This window comes from Magnolia sinica, chromosome 5 (assembly GCF_029962835.1).
Source record: "Magnolia sinica isolate HGM2019 chromosome 5, MsV1, whole genome shotgun sequence".
In the NCBI taxonomy this organism is placed as follows: domain Eukaryota; kingdom Viridiplantae; phylum Streptophyta; class Magnoliopsida; order Magnoliales; family Magnoliaceae; genus Magnolia; species Magnolia sinica.
This window is the reverse complement of record NC_080577.1, coordinates 18781694-18794658: the sequence shown is the minus strand read 5'-3', so window position 1 is coordinate 18794658 and position 12965 is coordinate 18781694. Positions and strand designations below refer to the sequence as shown.

The window sequence follows — 12965 nt, the reverse complement described above, 5'->3', positions numbered from 1 at the left end:
TGAACAACATCCATGTCAACATAACTGAGGGTTCTACGTGGGCGTGTGTGTCGGGTGCGTGAACTGGTTCGATCCGAGTTCTATTCTGTTTGGGGTTCGATAGGAGTCAAGTCGAGCTAGGGCAAGCTCGTACTGGGCTCAAATTTTTTACAAAAAAATCAGCTCGACTCGGCTCGAACTCAGTTTCGAACTGAGTCGAATCGAGTCGAGCGAGCTAACTCGGTTCGTGTACACCTCAAGCACGATGTCTGCGTGACCACGTATCAGCACGCATGGCCGATGCCACGTTAACGGCTCAGCTACTGCCACGACTCGCACCCGAATCGGTTGACTCGGAGTATTTCCCTCCCTTTCTCTCTCTGTTTCCAAATAGAAGACCATGAACCGGGTGCTGCAAGCCTTCCTCCTTTCTCACTCCAAGGTAAATGTAAATAAAAATAAAACCCCCAAATATTTAACTGCATCGTCTAATAAATCTTCATCTATTGCTCCAACACCATAATCACACCTTGATTTTTGTTTTTTTTGTTTTTTTTTTTTTAACTTTTCCTTTCCTTTCCTTATGCTCTCCAATCTCTATCGACAGGCTCCAACGTCCTTCTTCAAAACCCAGTTTGGAGAGCATGGAAGGTACATCTCCTCCAATCCATATCGTCTCTGAATTTCCTTGATAGCTATTCTTTTAGGGTTTGGATCCTTTTGGGGTATTGTATTCATCGTTTATGAGAAAGCTGGGTGTGTTTATCATAGAGCAGTGTCGAATGACGAGCACCATTTTAGAAGAAAAATGGTTTCTTATAGATTACTTTTTTTTTTTTAACAAAGGAAATTCGTGGAAAGGGTATATTTTAGACCTAGTTTGTGTTAGTTTTGTTTGAATTAAAACAACAAAGAATTTTCTTGGAGAATAAAGAGGTAGTGTCATTTTGTGAAACCCATATTCTTTTGTCTTCTAGTGGGAGAGCTTTAGTCCCACAACTTAAAAATTTTACAGGCATCCAAACGACCCCTTGAAGTTTTTAAGTGGTAATCCGATTTACAGGCAATCGGATTACAAGTGTAAAGTGTTTACAGTTTGTCCTATTTGGCTTTAAGCTGTAATCTATTTAGTAGTAAACAATTGTTTGTAAGGGTGCACATCTAACCGTTGGAACCGTGTAACCGGACCGGAACCGTTGGATCGGTCCGGTTTGGTCCGGTTCTAGGGTGCTAACGGTCCGGTTCCAGTTCCCAAATTTTCTGAACCGTTGATTACGGATCGGTTCCGGTTTAGGGTCCTATAGAACCGAACCGAACCGTTGATCCGAACCATTAACCGAACCGTAGATTCGAACCGTGACAGGAACCGTCGATCCGACTTAGTTTAAAACCAAAAAAAAAAAAAACCTAAGCACTCACCCTTTTTGAGCGCCCGCCCGTTTTGAGCGCCCTACCCCTACCCTTTTTGAGCGCCCTACCCCTTCCCTTTGCCCTCTCTCTCTCTCTCTCTCTCTCTCTCTCTCTCTCTCTCACACCGTCTCAGTCCAGCGCCCTCTCTCTCTCTCTCTCTCTCTCTCTCGCCATATCTGGGTGCTGCTACAGCACCTGCAAACCCCTCTCTCTCTCGCCGTATCTGGGTGCTGTTGTGGCACTTGCAAACCCCATGCGTATTGCTCTCCTCTTTGACTATGATGGAGTGCTCGTTGACACTGAGAAGGACGGCCATCGCATTTCTCGCTGAGGTACGATTATTAGTTTTTTTTTTTTTCCTTTTCCTGTTGAAATGGGTTTTCATTTCTTTGTTCGTCCCATGCACCGGTTCCGGTTCGGTTCCGGTTCCATTCCTTTTTCACGGTCCGGTTCCGGTTCCAAAAATTATAGAACCGTTAGGAACGGTTCGGTTCCGGTTTCACCCTAGAACCGGACAAAACCGACCCGTGTGCACCCCTAATTGTTTTTGATTGGATAACCTGTAAATTGTTTGCAGTCTATAATTGGGTATTCAAACAAGATAAGGCTAGGAGTGGGAAATCCTTTAAAAATCATTAAATGACATATAAAGTCTTCATTTAAGATTGATCATTAGGATAAATAGTTGATTCTCATGCTAAACCAATCATTTGGTGGGCCACAAAAATGGGCCCACTAATTTAAATTCCTTTTTGTGATAAGAAATTATTGAATATAAATAAGTATGATCCACATATATAGTGGCTCCCACATATATTGGCCACGTGTACATGGCCATGCATGTACAGTTGGACATACATGCATGATCAACCCATGTGTACAGCGGGCCATACATGATATAATGAGAGGTGCATGATACAAGGAGAGGTATAAAGATAGATTAGAAAGCGGGGCCATACATGATACGTGATTATGTGTATAACGGGACATAGATGGGTGACCCCACATGTACAGTGGGCCAAATCGTGACTGTTAATTCCCTAAACATAGATGGACGATACACAGAGAGGATACAGTGGGCCCACGTGTACAGTGGGCACCATATACAATGCGCCATAAATGCACGATGATCTATATCACTGAACCATGGGTCTGGCCATTGGAACAAGGAGAGGGTGGGAATGCCGAAGCTGCGCCACAATTCTCCCTGCATCGAAAAGTTCTAAAAAATAGATCCATTGCCTGCAATTTGTTTTGCCATGTTTTGGATTACAGCTAAAAGTTGTAATCCAATTACAGCCTATAATCCCATTAAAGGCAAATACACCCATCCAAACGACTCATGTAATCTGATTACCTGTAATCAGATTACTACTTGGAGACTTTATAGGCATCCGAATGAACCCTTATAATTCGGGATGCACAATTCAGACTAACACTTATCATCATCATCCCAATCATCATTATAGCCTTATTGTTATTAATTTGGGGTCAGTTTTTGAATGGTAGATTGGAGAAGGTTTTACAATTTGCTACTCACTTAACCTAAAAAGTTCCTCTTTTGCTGTCTTTTTTATCCGGCGATCAGATATTGACACTCCAATAAAGAATTATGTGATACATGGGACCCAATGCACAGGAATTATGGTTTGGTAGTCCAGACTATTGGTCTATTGTGTTTCACCGACTTCCAGATTGGCAGATTCTAGTGACTGATCTTGTGACTTCTTTGCTGGCCAAATGTGAACCTTTGTCATATGTCTCTTTTTAATCTTCTACATGTGGGCTTGCAAGGCAATGTTAAGACTATCCTGTTAAGGAGATTTTTGGGGCAGAGTCCATCCACACTGGGATGCAACAGGCCAACTGAGTTACATGCCTTATGTACGATAGGGGGGGCCCTCAACACTGCAATTGTGGTATCAAGCTCAGCAGCTTATCTTTGTGCATTTGAGTGCATCAGTTATTTAAAGATTTCAAGTTACTTAGGTCTAACTAAAATGTCCTACATGTTGGATTGTATAGATCGGGTGGCCAAATAGCCCTCAATCAATGGATAATAGTCATGGATGATGGAGAAACATCTTCAAACAGTAGGATAAGAATGAACGGGTGAGATGCTACCAAATCAAGGTACATGGCCCTTAGTTGGATGCATTAATGTTATGTATAAGTGCATTCATAGAATCTAAATCCATTGGTCATGTTTGACCAAGTTTGAGGGTTAGTTGAGATTTGGTAATACATGGTGCCATCTCATGAGTTGGTCACATAACTACCGCATCAGATGGGGATTTTAAGGTGAACATTATCGAAGTGGTTATTGCAAAGTGCACTTATATAAAGCCATAACCATCCATGAAAAACAATTGTCTTAACCATCTTTCATATTCCTCTCTTTTCACCATATTATTTTGTTGGTTGGTGTTTTCCTTTTTACAAGTTTTTTTTTTTGGTGGAAGTAATTTAATTGGATATGCGAAAATAGGATAATTTGGAGAGCATCAGACTAAATATTTGAGGGCCTACAGTTGCATAGGTATTAGAGCATAGGTCAATCATCCCCAAACAAAAAGGAATTTTTTTTTTCTAGCAGCTGAAACTTCTAATCCCACCTTTGGGCAAAGCTGCTACAAGAGGCAGCTCTCCACTATTGCCTCCAACACAGATAACATAAGCGTTGAACCCCACGGTTGCTGGTGTCTCCATTCACTGACATTGTTTCTGTTGAGAGTTTCCACTACCCCTGTTGTCATTGACATAGCTGCACAAGGCAACCAATGCAGCTTCTGCCATCACTGGTATGCAATCACCACTTTTGCCACCCATTATAATGGCCACCACTGCCTCCATTGTAAAAGGCGCTCCTAGCAATCTTCGTAGCCGCCTTCATAACAAGCAAAAATTCTGCCGCCCAGAAACAAACGCATACTACTCCCCTTCCTTCTCTAGCTTCAATTGTTGTCACCGCTATGAACTGCCACCAGTGTTTACGACACTAATCACCTCTACTTCGGGTCGTAGCCGCAGCAACCTCCATTGAAAAGTGCTGCCTCGAGTGGCCATTGCCATCACTCATTGTTGTTAGCACGCCATCATCAAATGCATTGGTTGGATGCATTAATGTTATGGATATATGCATTCGTAGAATCCAAACCCATTGGTCATGTTTGACCAAGTTTGAGGGTTGGTTGAAATTTAGTAATATGTGGTGCCATGTCATGAGTTGGTCGCATAACTACTGCACCGGATGGGGATTTTGAGGTGAACATTATGAAAGTGGTCATTGCATAATGCGCTTATATAAATCCCAATCATCCATGAGAAACAATTGTCTTAACTGTTCTTCATATCCAACTCTTTTTACCATAATATTTTATTGGTTTTGGTGTTTTCCTTTTTACATGATTTTTTGGTGGGAATAATTTAATTGGATATATGAAAATAGAATAATAGAGAGAGCATTAAACTAAATATTTAAAGGCCTACGGTTACTCGTTGGTATTAGACTATAGGTCGATCATCAGCAAACAAAAAGGGAAAAAAATTTCTCGCAACTGAAACTTCTAACCCCACCTCAGGTGAAGTTGCTGTAAGAGATAGCTCTCCAGTATTGCCTCTAACGCAGATAACATAAGTGGTGAACACTGCGATTGCGGGTGTCTCCATCCGCTGTCATTGCAGATCTAGCAATCGTTGTTTTTGTTAAGAGTGGCTACTACCCTTGTTGTAATTGACATAGTTGCACAAAGCAGCCAATGCGGCTGATGTGCAGTCACCACCTTTGCCTCCCATTGTAACAGCCACCACTGTCTGCCTCCATTGAAAAAGCCACTCCTGGCAATATTCATGGTCACCTTCATGACAAGCAGAAATTGCCGCTACCCAGAAACAAATGCATGCGACTCCTTGTCCTTCTCCAGCTGCAATTGTTGTTGCCACTATGCGTGGCCACTATTGTGTACTACATTAATCGCCGTTGCTTCGGGTGGTAGCTTCTTCAACCCCCATTGAAAAGCGCTGCTCCGAGCGGCCATTACCATTGCCCATTGTCATTAGCACGCCTCTGCCCCTTGTCTTTGGTGCAACGAAGGCAACCATTGCCGCCTTCGTCAAGGTCAATGCTGCATGCGGCCCATCATATGCCCCCATCGAGAAAGGTGCTCCTAGCGATCTTCATAGTGGCCTTCATAACAAGCAGAAATTGGCGTTCAAAAACAAACGCATGCTGCTCCCCTTCCTTCTTTGGCTTCAATTGTTGTCGCTGCTATGAGTGGCCACCATTGTTTACAACATCGATTGTTGCTACTTTGGGTGGCAGCCGCCACAACCTAAATTGCAAAGTGTCGCTCCAAGTGGTCATTGTCACCGCCCCTTGTCGTCGTTACATCACCACCCCTTCTCGTTAATGCAGCAAAAGTAGCTATTGTTGTCTGTATCAAGATCAATGCTACGAGCGGCCCATCCCATTGCCATCACTAACGTTGTTGCCACCACGAGCAACCGTTTCAATCACCACCATCCAGAGCAGTAAAAACCCGTTGCCACCATCATCCAGATGCCTTCTTCAATGGAGGCGGTGGTGACTGCTATAATGGGCCACAGTGGTGGTGGTGTGCAAAGCAGCAATGATGATGTCTCGGTTGTGTTTACCGCTTTGTATGGCTATATCAAAGGCAGCAGGAGCGATGGCCCCTCTTAACTGCAGCGGCTATCACTAGATCTATAGCGATGGTGGCGTTTGTCAATTATATTCTTGGTGTTGAGGGAGGTATTGGAGGTGGCCACTCACGTCCTCAATGTCTAATCAAGCAACAACTAAAGGTTGTCTCGGCAGCCGCATCAATGGGTGTAGTGGCATATGCCACTGCAGGCGGCCCCAATGATAGAAGATGGAGAACGTGTGGGTGGTGGCGATGATGGTCGTTCTTGATGGTGGCAGTGGAAGCAACAACGTTAGAGTGTGTTTTTTTAAAAAAAAAAAAAAGAAAAAAGAGGGCAAACTCATATGCTGCTTTTGTTGTCGGTGTATAGCTATGCCTGCTAGCTTTTGCAGTGCTAATGAGGGGGTGCCGATGTCAATAGCCATTATGTGTGATGGAGGAAATAGCGGTGGGTTGCCTCTTGTGGCGGCTTAGCCTGGAAGTGGTGTCAGGAGCTTCGGTTGCTAAAAAATTCTTCTTACTTTTTTATTTGTTGCTGATCAACCAATGCTCTGATACCAATGAATAACCGTAGGCCTTTTAATCTTCAGTGTGATGCTCTCCTAATTATGCTATTTCCACATATCCAATTAAGCTATTCTCACCTAAAATTTTTATAAAAAGGAAAACAACAAAATAATATAGTAAAAACAAGGGTATGTGAAGGATAATTGAGAGTTTTTTTTTTCATGGATGGCTTCCCTATTGGCTGAGGCTTTCTATTGATGCATTACACAATAAACACTTCTTAATTTTAGCCTCTAAATCCCCATTTGGTGCAGTAATTACATAACCAACTCCCGCAACGACGCAACATATTACCAAATCTCAATTAACCCTTAAGACTTGGTCAAACATGAGTGACTTACAGGTTTGGATTCTACAGATGCATTTATATATAACCATTGATGAATCCAGTCAAGGGTTGTGTACCCTGATTTGGTAGCATCCCATTTGTCCATCCGTTCCCCTTTTATCCTACAGTATGAGGATGCTTCTCCATCATCTGTGACTAGTATTCATTGACTGAGGGCTATTTAACCACCCAATCTATCTGGTCTAACACTATGTCGAGAGTTTGTTCTCCATTCAAGAATACTTAACCTGCCACTTGCATGGACATCCGAGCTGTGCATCAAATGTGCCCATCTGTGTAGATGATGTGGACAAAGAATTCGGCCAGTCCCTAATCAGCAGGCCCATGCATGTACATTGAATTTGGACTGTTGGCTTCTTCTTTTTTTTTTAATACCAAGCACTACTGTTTTCATACTGGTCTCTTTACGATAGCATTGGGCACTTAAATGGCAACGTGAGATACACTAGCAATACAAGCAATACTTGGAATTTATAGTTGAAAATATTGGCGGTATTGGTACATTGGCGATACCTCACCGATACCTGGAATTTCTGATACTACCAGTGTTATCGGTATCACCGAGATGGAGATAGAGATAATATAGGAGATACTTCGAACAATGGTTGTGTTATTATATCATGTGCTATGTTACTGCTAAAATCTGGCCACTTTTTTTTTTTTGGTTGTTGAATTTAGAGATCACAGACTACCAAATGACAAAAGAATTTTGGCCGTATCCCCCATTACAATTGTATAGGATAGTGTAATTGCAAAATGTTCCTGTGGTTTCAGTCTTCATTATTCTGAGGGGTAGTCATTGAACTACTAAAATGGTCTTTGTCTTGAATGTATTCAGTCTTCTTTTCCATCACTTCTTGTATTGTTACTTTCATGTAAATTAAATGTTGTATGTATACAGTTCAAGTTGTCGAGCAAATGAGAAACTTCAGAACCATGTCAAAGTACCATCGAATAGGAAGTCTCTTTATCAATTTAGTGCTTTTTCCACAGCCAAAGGTGCGCACTAATCTTATATTGCCTAAAAATTGATGCTCTGGTGTAGCCACTGTTTTTCAAATAACTTAGCCGAAAATCCATCCATTTTGGGCTTCCACCAAAATCCCCAATGCTCTACAAGGACACCACAGTCTTTGAAATTGTGACATGACGTGATGTGTCTATATCCATGTTTCCAACACTATTGAACACAGCTTATACAGTAAACTCTTTTTATGCTTAATCAGTATTATGCTTTATTTTTGGGATACTTCTTACATTTAGATGTACATCTGGGCTGTATACCTGGAGTTCTGAAAATAAGTTTAAAACATAATACTCCCAAAAATATCTGGGGGTTGAACTCCTGATGTACTGGAGTTTTTACCTTTAGACCTGACGGTTGTTTTGAATTTATGGTGGATCATGCCCATCGGTCCACAGAACCCAAATTGTAATATTGTTAGTGACATGTTATTATGGATATACTTTCAAGTTGCAACCAATCCTTGCAATACCTGTATTTTGAAAATTTGGATCTTGAGGATCCTTTGTCTCTAATCCTTGTATTTGATTGTTGTACCCAAAATTTGGTAACATTTCCATCTACTCTATTTTTTCTAACAGAAATAGTGTATTGAACAACCAGCCCTTGATGTGTGTGTGTGTGTGTGTGTGTGTGTGTGTGTGTGTGTGTATTTTTAAAAAAATATTGAGAGGTTAATCTAGATGCCTGGTTGTGAAGATGAGGTCATGGCTATTGAGTTTGGGGGGACTACTTTTAATGAGAGAATATGAATATACCTTTTTTTTCCATTAAAAAAAAGTATGCCTTTGTTGTATAATTTCTTTATTAATGGTCGTATTGTAGCATTTCTTTATTAATGGTTATCCATCATAATGTCACAATCGAACTCTTTAACCTGGAAAATTTTTTATTTGTTTACATAGGTTATAGGATATAGATAACATTTCAATGTTTGTAATGTTAGATTTGTCAACAAAGAAGTGTGTACCTTGTGACTCGAAGGATATTAGGGCGATGGTTGAACAATCAGCAAATGAGCTAATTCCCAAGGTTCATTTCTAAACTGATATTTGACCTTCTTTAATGAACTTCTTGCGTGCTTGTGTGCATGAGTATTTTTGTAATATGCAATGTCTGAGTTGTGTATATATACATTCAGGTACCAGGGTGGAATCTGGTAAATGAAGGTGGGACTTTGAAGCTGCAACGATCATGGAAAGCAAAAAGTTTCATGAAAGGATTGGAGTTATTTCAGGCTGTCGCAGATGTTGCAGAGGCTGAAGGTAACGATCACTCACTGATGTGTAGCTATACTAAAACAGACCAAAAATCTTGATGGGGTAACACTGTTGTGTTGCAACCTATCCTATTGGTGGTATTAAACATTTTACTGTATGACTTTTGGCGTTGGTGTAGGTTTATGCTTATTTGAAGGCATGTACTCTGGGTTAACTAGGGTTCTTCTTTATGTATCAGTTTTTTTTTTTTTTTTTTCATCTTGAAGACTTCTTCTTCTTGAATGGTGACTGAAACTTATATTGAAAGGGAGAAAAACTGTGTGATTGCAAAAGTGGATGATGAGAAATAATCCTATTAATACAAAGAAGAGAATCCCCCCCCAACTGCCCTAGAAGGCCTCCACAGGACTCCTCCCAAAGACACCCAACGCTCTAACCCATTTCGCGACCATCCATTTGCTTTTTGTCTTATGGAAGATATTACATGGTAAGAGGCCATGTCTTTAAAAGTCATACTATTCCACTCCATCCCCAAATGGCCTGTAGGATGGCTAGAAACATCAGTTTTATTTGCGCTTTATCCAAATAGTCCTGGTAATGTGCTTCATTTTGAATATTATCTTGCTCAAAATTTTAGGCAGTCGTTGTCATTAAGTCAACATCAGAGTGCTAGGACATGCTGTTGTCCTCGTGGCTGCTAAGGTGATTAAAAATTTAGGCAGTAAAATACATGCCAACATTGCTTTTGTTTAGGTAATCCAAGACGGGTATAATGTGGGAAGCAGCCATGCAGATCATATGGTCAAAACTAAAGATGTTCAACCATCATGTAGGGCATCCATTTAATAATGGCCGGACTGGAAAACATGGTAGTTCTTTCATATGTGTGTGGCCTACCCAATAGTCAAACAACCTAATTATTTGCCTGATCATCCACAGTAGATCCCAACAGATACATGGCTTGGATCACGTACCTATGTGCCAGGTTAGCACATGTAGGTGCGTGTATAGGTACACGTGGGACTAGCAAACCTGCGTTTAAATGCTCATGTAATTAATGTTAATGTCTACTGGAACTGGTTCTGTGAAGAATCTGTGTTGTATTAATTTTGAATGTGCAGAAGGCACTTGCATTCAAATATATGTTATTTGTTTACCATTCCAGTCAAAGATATATTCTTCATGTATGAAGGGCATCTTAGTTTTCAATGTTTTTGCTTGGGTGGTAAAGAGTTCTGGATTGTGGAGATAAAGGATTTGACTAGAAGAGATGAGGCAGTTTATTTATATATGAAGAGGGGCAATGAGGTGGCCCACTATCTAGCCAAGGGAGGTTTGATATATAGATCAAGGTGTTCCATAACGGTAACAGTGGTCGTAATGCCCACCACCGTTATTGTTACGACTGTTACGGCCCTTCTTTTTTTCTCTTTTTTTGTAAAAACCTATTTTGGGACCGTTACAAGGCCATTATGGTCCATTACGGGCCGTTATGGGTATTTTTTTCTGTAACATCTATTTCAGCTCCGTAATGCGTAATGGCTATGGTTGTTACCATTATGTAATGGCCGTTCGTAACGTAACAGTTTTTGTATACCATGATGTAGATATGTTTTACATGTTGGGCAGGCTTTATCACTTCTGGAAGCATGGTATGCAATCTCTTACAGAGATTCTTCTAATGTATTGCCATTGATATATTTTTGAGAAGCCAACCCAAATTAGTCGAGAGGAGGCTTAGATGTTGGTGATGATGATGATGCATTTTTGAGAAATACGTTCTTATTTGCCCCAAAAGAATATAGAGAAAAGCAAAGTAGAAGATAAAACCTGAAAAAGAGAGAGTGTAGTGCAGTTCAGTATAGAAGAATTGACCTTAAGGGGGTGGCACAATTTTTAATTAATAACAACAACTAAACTGCTAATTGCAAGTTCATGTGTTTCAAGTCAGGCCTGAAACAATTGTATTTTCAGTTTGGAGGCTGGCCCCTAATTTAAATTTCTAGGGATTGAATTGAGTTGTTGCAATGCAATAGAATTAGCATCCAAACGCTCTGATAAAGATCCCAATCCTGGCAAGTAATAATGAATAAATGACTACACTGTCCTTGTTCCTGTCATGCAAATAAAACACAAAAGTTCAACTCTCTAAACAACTGAATTTTACAAAATCATCAGTGTGTTTTAGTACGTCTCATTCTGTAGGTTTGTGTGGGTACCCATTAGTAGAAAACCATACAGTACATTGTGAAGAATGAATTTCCAGAAGTCGGGGGAGAAGGTGCAAAATGTATTTGGAAAGTTGAAGTGGATAATCTTCCCCTTTTTTTGTCTCTCATGCTAGACGTCAAATATGCGGCAGGTATTGAATGATACAATAATCATATGGTTTATTAGATGAACCACAAAAGGAAGTGAAACTGATATATACTCACAACATGCGGTTTTCTTCACAGGTCATCATCCCGACCTTCATCTTGTCGGTTGGAACAATGTGAAAATTGAAATATGGACACACTCAGTCGGTATTGATTCCTTGTTAACTATCTTTTATGGAAATGGATTGATTGCACTGTTATATTCGAAGTGTGATTCTTTCATGACATTACCAGTTCAGCACTCATTAAGGGCAGTGAACAACGAATGCTCTGTCACCAACCTTGGAACTGCACCGAGTGCAATAGAACCCATGATAAATACATTTGTGTGCAGTTACAATGAAGGCTCACAATTCACAACAAACCATTAGGCTACTACAAAGATCATCAGATTAATGTGAAGTATTTCCCATTTTTTTATGTGCTTTTTGTCACCTGAACACGGCACAAATATTGCATGTTACAGGAGGGCTGACTGAGAATGACTTCATACTCGCTGCGAAGATCAATTCCCTTGACCTGGTTCATCTACTGAGACGGAAAGCTGTAGCCTAGGAGTATGCACGTCTTGCTTTACTGCAAGGAACCCTCTCAGTCTGCCGACTTCCCTTGTGTAAGCATTTCATGGACTTCCTGTTTGTGAGCATTTCATGAATGTCTACATATCTCGATCAATACTTGCCATGTGGATCATATTGTTATATGGAATTTACCTTCAATATGGTTGCATGCAATATGATCTTGATTCGCAAAATAGCACATGTTGGCGCCTAACAAATAGATAATAAACCAATCTCATTGCCCCAGATGAGTTAAATAGCATTTTCTTTGGACCCAACAGATTCCGTCATGTATATGTGCTTTTATATCAGCCTTATTGTACCAATACTTTTCAAGCACTTTGCAAGATAGTAAAACCCAAAATCTTGATGAGGACCAACACACTGTAAGTTTCATCGATTGCTTTTCTTCCGAGTAGTGAAGATTTCATTGCTTTTCTTCCAAATACTGAAGATTTCATTAGAAAAGCCAATCAATCTGGATTGTCCTCCAACTCACATTTGGACCATCATCTGAAAATCAAAACCAGTTGGGTGATCCTATCCATCAGTAGTTCAACCTTTATGTAGCCTTCCATTTTTCTGGTCATGGATGAGATGTTTGAGATCGTCCCATCAAACTGATTCTTCGGAACCATTAGCAATATGTTTTATCAGCAACGTTTTAAAACCTGCACTGGCCTCTGACTTGCGCTGGGGTCGATTGAGTCGTATAGCCAGTCCAACTTCTCAGACCCATTGTGACCTGTTTTGGCCTCATCTACATTAAAAGATTCATCAAAGAAAAAGGAATCAACAACCATTTTGTAATGCG

The 12965-nt window shown here is 40.5% G+C and overlaps 1 protein-coding gene across 5 annotated transcripts; it reads left to right on the top strand.

Moving 5' to 3' along the window:
* Window positions 1-242: 242 nt before the first annotated feature.
* On the top strand, window positions 243-12413 carry LOC131245648 (pterin-4-alpha-carbinolamine dehydratase 2, mitochondrial). 5 transcript variants are annotated; one of them, XM_058245237.1, is made up of 7 exons: window positions 258-421; window positions 587-630; window positions 7871-7968; window positions 8940-9025; window positions 9135-9258; window positions 11670-11738; window positions 12058-12413. In XM_058245237.1, exons 1-7 carry the CDS (start codon window positions 380-382, stop codon window positions 12144-12146), a joined length of 552 nt encoding a protein of 183 aa, XP_058101220.1. In that variant the 5' UTR covers window positions 258-379; the 3' UTR covers window positions 12147-12413. The 5 variants fall into 5 exon arrangements, with proteins under 5 accessions (XP_058101222.1, XP_058101220.1, XP_058101223.1 ...); XM_058245239.1 differs by lacking the exon at window positions 11670-11738 and having other exon boundaries at window positions 243-421; XM_058245240.1 differs by lacking the exon at window positions 7871-7968 and having other exon boundaries at window positions 364-421.
* Window positions 12414-12965: the final 552 nt, after the last annotated feature.

Coding starts and splice junctions, on each gene's coding strand:
- LOC131245648 (XM_058245237.1), top strand. CDS start 380: ATGAACCGGGTGCTGCAAGCCTTCCTCCTTTCTCACTCCAAG. Junction 7,969..8,939: donor TGCTTTTTCCACAGCCAAAG/GTGCGCACTAAT, acceptor TTGTAATGTTAG/ATTTGTCAACAAAGAAGTGT. Junction 9,026..9,134: donor CAAATGAGCTAATTCCCAAG/GTTCATTTCTAA, acceptor ATATACATTCAG/GTACCAGGGTGGAATCTGGT.